Genomic DNA, 12,500 nt, shown 5'->3' with positions numbered 1-12,500 from the left:
ATTGCTCTTCTGATGATCATCCATTTTATTTCCCTGCTGAGGATCTTCCACTCTATTTCTCTTCAGAGGATCTTTCATTCTATTTCCCCTCAGAGGATCTTCCATTCTATTTCCCTTCATAGGAACATCCAATCTATTTCCCTTCTCAGGATCATTCATTTTATTTCCCTTCTGAAGATCTTCCATTCTATTTCCCCTCTGAGGATCATCCAATTTATTTCCCTTCTGAGGATCAGTCATTCTAATTTCCTTCTGAGAATCTTCCATACTATTTCCCTTCTAGGAATCATCCATTCTATTTCCCTTCTATGGATCTTTTATTCGATTTTCTTTCTGAGGTTTATCCATTCTATTTCTCTTTTAGGGATCTTCCATTCTATTTCCCTTCTGGTAATCATCCTTTCTATTTCCCTTCTTAGAATCATTCCTTCAATTTCCATTTTGAGTATCACCCATTCTCTTTCCCTTCTGAGGATCATACATTCTATTTCTCTTCTGAGGATACTCCATTCTATTTCTCTTCTGAGGATCACCCATTTTATTTCCTTGCTGAGGATCTTCCATTCCATTGCCCTTCTCAGGATCATCCATTCTATTACCATTCTGAGGATCCTCCATTCTATTTCCTTTCTGAGGATCTTCCATTCTATTTCCCTTCCGAGGATCTTCCATACTATTTCCCTTCAGAGGATCATCCAATCTCTTTCCCTTCTCAGGATCATTCATTTTATTTCCTTTCTGAGGATCTTCCATTCTATTTCCCTTCTGAGGATCGTCCATTCTACTTCCCTTCAGAGGATCATCCAATCTATTTCCCTTCTGAGGATCATCCATTCTGTTTCCCTTCTCAGGATCATTCATTTTATTTCCCTTTTGAGGATCTTCCATTCCATTTCCCTTCTGAGGATCTTCCATTCTATTTCCCTACTGAAGAACCTCTATTCTATTTCCCTTTTCAGGATCATCCATTCTATTTCTTTCTAGGGATCTCCTATTCTATTCCCCTTCTGAGGATCATTCATTTTATTTCCCTTCCGAGGATCTTCCATTCCATTTCCCTTCTGAGGATCTTCCATTCTATTTCCCTACTGAAGATCCTTTATTCTATTTCCCTTCTGAGAATCATCCATTCTATTTCCTTTCTAGGGATCTTCTAGCCTATTTACTCTTCTGAGGATCATCCATTCTATTTCTCTTTTAGGGATCTTCCATTTTATTTCCTTTCTGAGGATCATCCATTCTATTTCCTTTTTGATGATTATCCATTCTATTTCCCTTATTGGGATCATCCATTCTATTTCCTTTCTGAGAATCGTCCATTCTATATCCCTTCCAGGGATCACCCCATCCTATTTCCCTTCTAGAGATCTTTTATTATATTTTCCTTCTGAGGATCATCCATCCATTTCTCTACTAAGGATCTTCCATTCTATTTCCCTTTGGATGATCTTCCATTCTATTTTCCCTCTGGGGATCATCCATTCAATTTCCTTTCTAGGAATCTTCTATTCTATTTTCTTTCTGAGGATCATCCATTCTATTCCCTGTCGTGAGGATCTTCAGTTCTCTTTCCCTTCTGGGATAATCCATTCTATTTCTCCCTCTGAGGATCACCTATTCAATTTCGTTTCCAGGGATCTTCTAACCTATTTTCTTTCTGAAGAGCATCCATACTATTCCCCTCGTGAGGATCTTCCATTCTATTTCCTTTATGAGGATCCTCCATTCTCTTTTTCTTCTAGGGATCTTCCATTCTATTTCCTTTCTAGGAATCTTCCATTCTATTTCCCTTGTGAGGATCTTCCATTTTATTTCCCTTCTAGGAATTCTATTTCCTTTTTAGGGATTTTCTATTCTATTTCCTTTCTGAGGATCATCCATTCTATATCCTTTCTAGAGATTTTCTATTTTATTTCCTTTCTGAGGATCATCCATTCTATATTCCTTATAAGAATCATCCATACTATTTCCCTTTGAAGGTTCTTCCATTCTTTTTTCTTTCTGAGGATATTCTATTCTTTTTCTCTTCTAGGGATTATCCATTCTATGTCCTTTCTGAGGATCACCCATTCTATTTCCATTTTGAAGATCATCCATTTTATTTCCCTTCTGAGGATCATCCACTCTCTATCCCTTCTTGGGATCATCCATTCTATTCCCCCTTTATGGATCAACAATTTTATTTCCCTTCTGAGGATCATCCATTCTATTTCTCTTCTATGGATCTTCCATTCTATTTCCCTTTCAGGATCATCTATTCTATTTGACTTCTGAGGATCATCCATTCTATTCCCCGTATATGGATCATCTATTCTATATACCTTCTAGGGATCTTCCATTCTATTTCCCTTTTATGGATCATCCATTCTTTTGCCCTTCTGAGGACCATCTATTATATTTTCTTTCAAGGTATCTTCTATTCTATTTTCTTTTTGAGGATCATCCATTCTATTCCCCTTATGAAGTTCATCCATTCTATTCCTTTCTAGGTATCTTCCATTCTATTACCCTTCTGAGGATCAAATGTTTTATTTCCTTTCTAGGGATCTTTTATTCTATTTCCTTACTGAGAATCATCAATTTTATTTCCCTTCTGAGGATCTTCCATTCAATTTCTCTTCTGAGGATCATCCATTCTTTTTTTCCTTCTAGGGACCCTCCATTCTATTTCATTTCTGAGGATCATCTATTCTCTATCCCTTCTGATGATCATCCATACTATTTCCTTTTTGAGGATCATCTATTCTATTTCCTTCCTGAGGATCATCCCTTTTATTTCCCTTCTATGGATCATATATTCTATGTCCCTTCTGAGGATCATCCATTCTATTTCTCTTCTAGGGATCTTCAACTCTATTTCCCTTCCGTAGATCATCTATTCTACTTCCTTTTTAGGGATCATCTATTCTTTTGGCCTATTGAAGATCATTCATCGTATTTCCCTTATAAGGATCATCCATTCTATTTCCCTTCTGAGGATCACCCATTCTATTTCTTTTCTGATGATCATCCCTTCTATCTCTCTACTGAGGATCATCCATTCTATTTCCTTTTCAGGAATCGTCCATTCTTTTGCCCTATTGAGGATCATTCATTCTATTTCCCTTCTAAGGATTAACTATTCTATTTTCTTCCTGAGGATCATGCCTTTTATTCCCACTCTAAGTATCAAATATTCTATGTCCCTTCTGAGGATCTTCCAATCTATTTCCCTTCCGAGGATCATCCATTCTATTTCCATTTTAGGGATCATCCCTTCTTTTGCCCTATTGAGGATCATCCATTCTATTTCCCTTCTGAGGATCGTCCATTCTTTTTTTCCTTGTAGGGATCTGCCATCCTGTTTTATTTCTAAGGATCATCCCTTCTATTTCCCTACTGAAGATCATCCATGCTATTTCCTTCCCATAGATCGTGTATTTTACTTCCCTTAGAGGGATCATCCCTTCTATTTCCATTTAGGGATCATCCATTCTTTTGCCCTATTGAGGATCATTCATTTTATTTCCCTTATAAGGATCATCCATTCTATTTCCCTTCTGAGGATCATCCATGCTATTTCCTTCCCATAGATCGTGTATTTTACTTCCCTTAGAGGGATCATCCCTTCTATTTCCATTTAGGGATCATCCATTCTTTTGCCCTATTGAGGATCATTCATTTTATTTCCCTTATAAGGATCATCCATTCTATTTCCCTTCTGAGGATCATCCATGCTATTTCCTTCCCATGGATCGTGTATTCTACTTCCCTTAGAGGGATCATCCCTTCTATTTCCATTTAGGGATCATCCATTATTTTGCCCTATTGAGGATCATTCATTTTATTTCCCTTCTGAGTATCATCCATGCTATATCCTTCCCATGGATCGTGTATTCTACTTCCCTTATAGGGATCATCCATTCTATTTCCCTTAAGAGGATCATCCATTATATTTCTCTTAAGAGGATCATCCATTCTATTTTCCTTGTAGGGATCTGCCATTCAGTTTTATTTCTAAGGATCATCCCTTCTGTTTCCCTACTGAGGATCATCCATGTTATTACCTTTCCATGGATTGTGTAATCTATTTCCATTATGATGATCATCCATTCTATTTCCCTTCTTTGGATCTTCCAATTTGCTCCATTTCTTAGGATCATCGGTTTTATTTCCATACTGAGGATCATCCATTCTATTTCCTTTCTTGGGATCATCCATTCTATTTCCTTTCTTGGGATCATCCATTCTATTTCCTTTCTTGGGATCATCCATTCTATTTCCCATCAGAAAACCATCCATTCTCAATATCCCATTAAGAATCGCCATCCAAGACCCTTTACCTTGCATAGTGAGGTTAGCGCCGTGTCCGAGCAGGGCCTCCACCATCCCCGGCTTTCCGCTTTTGACAGCAACGTGAAGGGCAGTGAAACCATCCTGAAGAGAGGAGAGGAAAAAATAATAAATTCTTCCATGGATGTTTTCTTTGAATGATTATGCTTATCAGGAAGGTTTTCATTGTGAGTAGTGTCATTCAATGTTCTATTGCTTTGGATCACAAAACATATTTAAGGTCACCATACCTGATCTGAAGCTGATATATAGTATATGGGATATAGATGTGATTTACATACATTCATTTAATGTGTGTGAAATAAATATTGATGGAGTTCCTATCAGAAGACATTTAATCAAAGTTCATTAAAGAAAAGCAGCATCATAAACTTAGAACTGACATTTGTAGTCACATCAACATGTTCTCCTTTATGTAGAATGGCATTAACCACGCCGACATGACCTCTTTGGGCAGCTGTGTGTATACATCGGGCACCACTTTTATTCGGCATATGTAGCGGCACACCTGTTTTAACAAACAATGTTTTATTATAATCTTTAATTTGTTTATCGATTTCATTAGCGCAACAGAAGATGGTTATCCGAAGATTTTTTTCCAATAGTTCGTTATCATAATTTCTTTTAAATCTATTTCTAAATAGCCAAATGACTGTGTTGAAGTTTTTTTTTTTTCGTAAGCGAGTGAAAGTAATCTCAATAGAAACGGTTCAAATCAGGTGAAAAGTCGCATAAGTTAAAAGACATTGATTGAAAAGACTACTAACCACTGAGTAAGAACATCAGTTAGTTTACCTTTCTTCAGAAAAGCCATAACCGTTTCAGGGTGTCCGTGAAGGGAAGCGATGTGCACAAGCGTGTCTCCGTCCTTCGTCCTGTCCATCACATTGGCTTTAAATTTATCTGCTAACATGTCGACCACGGGAGTGAATCCCTTTTCGGCAGCAACGTGAAGAGGCGTTCGATCTGGAGGAGCCGTTACAAAGATGTAAACTCGATTATAGACAGAAAACAGAAGATACATGGAGAAAATAATTTACCGAGAAGTGGAAGACTAAGTTATGAGCTCAATCATTGATTAAACAAGAGGATAAATTAAAAAGGAAGAGTTTATAAAAAAAAAGTGCCGCTTACCCTTCCAGAGATGAAAGACGTAAAAATGAAGAGGAAAAATAATTCTTGCTTTTTCTCTACTTTCTTCTAACACATTTAGATTGTATTTCTTTTTACAAAATTATCTTCCACTCTTTACACGCCATCAACTAATATCTGAACAGTGATTCATCTTCGTAAACAGCTTTATCACTTATTCTTATCTCCACATTTTATTTTTTTCTTACACTATACAAACTATAGAAATGTTCTAGCGTCTTTTCCATTTAGGGTATTTTTTCAATTGACTCTTAATATACTATAACGCTGACTTTAATTGAGGCTAAATTCTAATTCAAATCTTTTATAAATATTCTGCTATCTTCCTTGCTTATTCTATGAATTATATCTTAATGTAATTTTGTCATCATCCTTTACATTTACCACCAAATACTATAAGATTCAACTGATTCTATTTTTTTCTCTTCCATAATATCATTAATATCTACAGGTTTCTATAAAATATGTTTACATAGAATTTTGTTTCCTTGCCATTAGTTGTAAACGCTTTTACTCTATCAATTGCAAACATCGTCCATTCCATATTCCAACCCTAACCTATTTCCATATCGCTGATATTTGATTATATATCTAATTATCTTTCTCAGATTATTTGCACCACTTAATCTAAAATATATCTAATAAACGGGAAAACATAAATCGCCTTAGAATCAGATTTCCTTTTGTGTTCAAATCAGTGCTCTCTCTCTCTCTCTCTCTCTCTCTCTCTCTCTCTCTCTCTCTCTCTCTCTCTCTCTCTATCTATCTTATTAACTTATTCTATCATATTCCAATTTCCTTGTAAAAGAGCTTAAAATATTATCAACAGCATTTTCAAGCTCATCCCCATAGCTAGTCAATTTAATAATAAATTCTTTCTCAATCTATGCCACTGCCAGCCTTCTTGCCTTTTCTTTCAAACTTCATATGTGACTCTTTCGTCATAAACCCTCTTCCTTGTGTGAACCCAGTACTGCCAATATTTAACAGCAAACCCTTTGTTAGCTGATACACCTCTTGAATCAAAATCTTTCCACGAGCTTTCTCTAGTATGCTGAGTAAATTCATCCAGAAATACCTTACACTCGTCAGCAATTCAAAAACGCTCTTAGTCGCTATCCTTCTGCATAGTTGAAACATTTTCAAAACATATTTCTATTGAAACTGGACTGCATTCTCTTTGAACAATATTCTTAAGTAAGCAGCTTTTATTTTATAATCTATTTTCTCAATATGCTTTCGTTCTATACTTACCTTCATAAAGAACAAATTCTTTTTACTCATAAATCACCTGCTCAGATTCACTGCAGTTTATCTATTATTTTCCATCAGTCTTTTCTTGACTACACTATATATCTTGTAGCCTACATGATACTTTTACCATATACAGTACAGTAGGCACACTCATAGTCTCATCTACCTTCACTAAAACTCACATCTGCTCACACATGGGTAATTAGGTGTGCATGAGCTTCAATCGAGGTATATGAGACTCATATGTGAATTGAGAGTAAGTATAAACCTTTTTATTTGCTGTTTAAAGCAAAATTCTTCAAAGCCAAGTTATGTAATCAATTTAAGTTAGCACAAACAAAATAAGCTTCAGAAAATAATCAAACATGAAGGTTGAGTGAGGTACGGACAAGGAAATTCTGCTGTCTTCATCATACTACTGTAATAATTTGAATCATCTGATCGACTGGAATTTGTCAGAGATAGTTTTCGAAAGCAGCTGTTGGTTGTTCAGTCAGATGATAGAATCCGCAACAACAAAAACCTAACGGACATCTCTCCCAGTGATCTGGAAGTTAATACATCATTTAAAACATATATCTCTATTTTTATATTTTTTTTTTTCCATTCAATGTTTTAACAGCTAACCTAACTGTGAAGAGAAACAGATGTTTAACAAAAGTAGTACTATGATTTTGGCTTATTTGGTGTTTTCATCGACATTCGTTTTACAGATTTCAACATTGATCTTTGCACGAATATGCTCACACACATGCAAACAAACACACGCATTATACACTTCTTATATCTATCGGCAAATATGCACATGCATCAGAGTAAATACTCATTAAATGGATGATTGCATTGCATCATCCACTTACAACTAACATAAGAACTTCTCTGTTTCACTCACGCTTGCACACATCGTGAACACATTGATAAGCATTTATGTGACTCAAAGCCAATTACTGACCTAACGAAGCCACTCGTAACTTTCTCCCTGAAATGCTTACCGTGATTATCAGAGTGATTTGGGTTCACGTGAACAGTCCAGAAAAACTTGACGGTTGCCTCGTCTCCTTCTTCGGCCGATATGTGCAGGGGAGTCTGCCCTAATGACTGGGAAATTAAAGGAAAATAAGTCAATTGGATTACTTCTTCATTTGCATATGATTCGTTTTATCAAGTTTCATATAGGTAGTTTTAAAAAAAAATAGTGATTAAATGCATGCGTAAATTAATCCGTCTTAAGGTTAACATATAGTATATATACCCGTATATATATATACATATATATATATATATATATATATATATATATATATGTATATATATATATATATATATATATATATATATATACATATATATATATGCATTTATATATGTGTATATATATATATATATATATATATATTTATATATATATATATATGTATATATGTATATATATATATATATATATATATATATAGAGAGAGAGAGAGAGAGAGAGAGAGAGAGAGAGAGAGAGAGAGAGAGAGAGAGAGTGTAGAATATATAATATATACAACAGCAACGACAACAACATCAAATGCAGCTGTTTCTAGTCTACTGCAGGATAAAGGCTTCAGACATGTCTTTTTTTTATGCCTGGGGTTTGTCTAATTTCATCACCTTACAGGCCAGTATGGTTGGTGATTATAGGAGATATTTGTCTAATTGTTCTCAGCAAACAAACCTTAGTATGGGAGGCCCTGACCAGCATAGCTTTACTGATCATGGTGATACACTAACCTTTCAGAATAAATAAATAAATAAATATATATATATATATATATATATATATATATATATATATATATATCATATATATATATGTATATATATATATATATATATATATATATATATATATATATATATATATATATATATATATATATATATATATATATATATACTTCACTTCAAGAATAATAGTAATGAAAATAACACATTAAGAGAACCTCTCCTTATGTTCAATCATTGAACATAATCGCTGTTTCAGCTATATTTAAATTCCAAAATATCTATTTTCCTTATCATTTCATTGCCTTATTTATCGTTTTTTTATGTTAACCAATCGGTCTTTAATTAGCAATTGTTTTTAACGTAAATGTACAAGAGACATTTTAGTCTCCTAAAAATATGTAGAAAAAATGGTCTAACCCGAAAAAAAAATAGTATCATCAATGAATTTGGTATCAAAAGAAGCGGAATTTTATGTAGATTAACATATCTAAAATCCTCTTAAAGTGCGCTTGGGATTTAATTTTTTTACACTTAGTTAAGCAACAGGATATTTTTTCAAAATTTAGTTACCTTTTGCACAATTTTAAGATTATCACTAACAGAAAAATAACGAACAGTTTTTTATTTCCTTTCGTTTTCATTTATAGATTTGCATACATAACAAATAATTGATGAATATTGAAATTATAAGTTATAGATTAATCGTTGATGCAGTCACTAATGACGTCACCAGCAATTTCCTCTGAAATCAATATATAGGGATTGTTCGAATATCTTGCTATACACAAGATCTTTGTAATTTTTTTTTCTTCTTTCATTTCATGTTCTCTTACTTACAGGTATTTTGATAATTTACGTAACAGCACTAGATAGAACAAAATAAAAAAAAAAAAAAAAAGGTTACACAAGAACATTTTGATTGCAGGATATTTTTAAAAAGATTTTGATTGCAAGATACTTTTTAGAACATTTTGATTGCAGGATATTTTTTAAAAGATTTTGATTGCAGGATACTTTTTAGAACATTTTGATTGCAGGATACTTTTTAGAACATTTTGATTACAGGATACCTTTTAGAAGGTTTTGATTGAAGAATACTTTTTAGGAGATTTTGATTGCAGAATACTTTTTAGAACGTTTTGATTGCAGGATACTGTTTAGAAGATTTTGATTGCATGATTCTTTTCAAAACATTTTGATTGCAGAATAAATTTTAGAACATTTTGATTGCAGGATACTTTTCAGAATATTTGATTGCAGAATACGTTTTTACTTACTAAGGTATGTTATGACCTCTCTACTTGAATATTTTTTAGCTGAAGGTATATTTTAGTCACATCCTGAGTTTTTTAAGTTTCCAGTCATGGCTGAAGAAAACTTCGTTGCTGAAGCGTGTGTCATATGCCTGAAAAGCTTTAAAAAAAAAATTGTGGTGGATACAGGACTAGGGTACATAATTTGCTACTTAATTACAAACTTCGTGAATGTCAACAATCTTCGGAAAAGTAGATTTATTTGAGGTAATATATAGATCAATCTTAACACCTTTGTTTTTAGTGAAGGTTGTATTTTGTGCGAGTCAATGTGAGACCGTGTTCAGCCCTATTTTTACTGGGCTTTTTCTTAATATTTTAAGATGTAAGTTTTCAAGATTCACTACAATATTTATCAGACATATGATATGACCTTGTCTAAACAAACAGTCATATTGAATAAACTAAATTAGTTTGAAATGCTTTAGTTAAAAGCACATCAGTTCTTGTGACCTGACATAAAGTCTTGAACTATCTTGTAATCTCGATTAATCTATCAACGAAAGATTTTGCTATTGCAACAAAAACGAGATGTATTGTAAGTCTTAGGAGGGACTATCATGCAGACGAGCTTCTTGGCAGAGCATAACAACCAAAGGAAAGGAAGTCTAGAATTTGGTTGCAAACGACGCCCATTGATTAATCATTATGGCTTTAGATCTCCAATTACAGAAGTTTGAAATGCTGCATAACTTGCATTATCCTTTGTCTCTCTTTTCTTATGCAGTATCATTCATTATGAGAATATCAAGATATTTTATTCTTGCATTCTCATATCTTGACCTAGAAAACCAGACTCCCCATTGATTTTTTCTTTACTTTTTTGTGAATTTAAAAGATCATTTAGGTTATCTTCTCTTGCAGTTAGATCTGAGCAAAATCTTGCCTTTTTTAATATCATATGGTATAATATGGTGAGGTTGATAATGATTGTGGTGATGGTGGTACGAATCAGTTCTCCAATTCAAAGAATATTCAACGAGATTCGTCTCTAATTTAATAATTATGTATATCTAACGTATGTTATGATCCACTTTGATCTCACTTAAAGGGTTCATATATTAAAGAAATCCATATACCTTTTCTTTTCAGGGTTGTTTTCGGGAATAGTATTGACTTCATGTTATTTTGGGAGTAAAAATAACATTAATCCTTGGTAAAAGTTAGAAATATATTTGTTTATTTGTTTGCAAAGATGTTGTTTCCCGTTAGAGGTTTGTGCATACTCTGATATCTTGGTATAAGATATTAATATAAATATCGGAAAGGATATTTCCATCGACTTAGAATTATAATAGGTAACCTTACTGTAAGCGCAGGGAAATTTCACGCAGGGAAATTTCACTTTTCCCTGCGCAACTTTGAATAACTGTTCGTGGTAAATTCAAAATTTGCAATTAAATTTCGGGTCACCTAATAGAAGCTTATGCTTTGTCAAATCATAAGAAAATTACATATGAGCAAGTTTCCTTCAGGGACAATAATTATGTGGGATGCTTTATATGTTCGTTCTCTTTGTAACGAGCAAAGGGAACCATCGGTTCGTTTCCCGCCGCCCTGTCAAATGCGTGGGAGTGGGACAGAAAGGTGGGTCTTTCAAACAATAGTCGTCTTTGTGAGTGGACGTGCTTACGAAAGTCCACATTGATGCCCTTTAGATGGAATTATAAGGTAAGCATCACAGTGTTCTGAGATTTATAGACTTAAAAGGGTTGTCAGGGTTGCTGTTTAAATAACAATATCTAAATAGAGCTGTTAATATGATGAAATATAGACACGTTTGACAATATTATGAGGGGTTGTGTCCTTTTTTTCAACGCCGGCGTTCCCCCGGTAGGAACTTGCCAGCGGTCCATGAGGGGACAGAGCCGGACGGTCCTTACAGTTGGAAAGCAAACAGTTCGGTAAGTAAAGGATATTATCAATATGTTTTTACAATTTAATGACGGAAAATAGAGGTTGTAAGGGGTTAGGCTAGATAAAACATGCCACAGATCGAATAACTAATTAGTGGGATTCTCTCATGACATTTGATGCCTATTAATGCTTAGTGCATATTTCTTAAAGATTCGATGTATAGCAAAACCAAGAGATTCACTCGCCTAGTGTTATGAAGTTTTGTAATCAAGTTATCATACCAGAGGTCTTTATTGGAAATGTTCCTGAAATGTGTGTAATATGAAGGAAATAGAATACAAAGGAATTACAATTACTGGAATTATTGCAATAGTTTTTCCAATAAAACATTGTTGATTTGAATGTAAATAATAATTTTCTTTAAATATGTTTTTTTTTCTTTGATTAATTGTCACTATGAATTTCTTATGTATGTAATTTTTCCAGTGACCATCGACTAGGAATAAATAGGAGTATGTCGACGAGTTTCACTCCAAACCCACTTCAGGGTACGGCGCCACACTTACTCAACTTACTTAATGGCCTTGAATGATACAAGTATGAAAGGGAATCTTTCATTGATCCGGAACTACCTCTGCAATAGAAAAATCCTAATTTCTCCTCTGTTATTTTTAAGCGTAACTGACGTTCATTAGGCTAATGGTTCTTCTAATGAGTGATTTCATTAATCTTGTGTAATCTCATTCATTTGGCCAACAATGTTCGCAGTGTCATCAATGAATTGGGAGTTAAGGAAGGAACGTCAGTTTTCAAGGTTCGTTTAAAGCAAAGCAACAAAGA

The 12,500-nt window shown here is 34.0% G+C and overlaps 1 protein-coding gene across 1 annotated transcript in view; it reads right to left on the bottom strand.

The window, feature by feature from the left end:
* The window catches only part of LOC137655770 (serine/threonine-protein phosphatase 6 regulatory ankyrin repeat subunit B-like), a 226,132-nt gene that overhangs the window by 35,134 nt on the left and 178,498 nt on the right, over positions 1-12,500 (bottom strand). Inside the window, exons 6-9 of the mRNA XM_068389900.1 lie at positions 7,731-7,836; positions 5,128-5,298; positions 4,716-4,840; positions 4,323-4,416 (exon numbers count right to left, since the gene is read on the bottom strand). Coding sequence (XP_068246001.1) covers positions 4,323-4,416; positions 4,716-4,840; positions 5,128-5,298; positions 7,731-7,836 — 496 coding nt within the window. The remainder of the gene's footprint in view (positions 1-4,322; positions 4,417-4,715; positions 4,841-5,127; positions 5,299-7,730; positions 7,837-12,500) is intronic.

The sequence above is a fragment of the Palaemon carinicauda genome, chromosome 16 (genome assembly GCF_036898095.1).
Source record: "Palaemon carinicauda isolate YSFRI2023 chromosome 16, ASM3689809v2, whole genome shotgun sequence".
Taxonomy (NCBI): Eukaryota; Metazoa; Arthropoda; class Malacostraca; order Decapoda; family Palaemonidae; genus Palaemon; species Palaemon carinicauda.
This window is presented reverse-complemented; position numbering and strand designations above follow the sequence as displayed.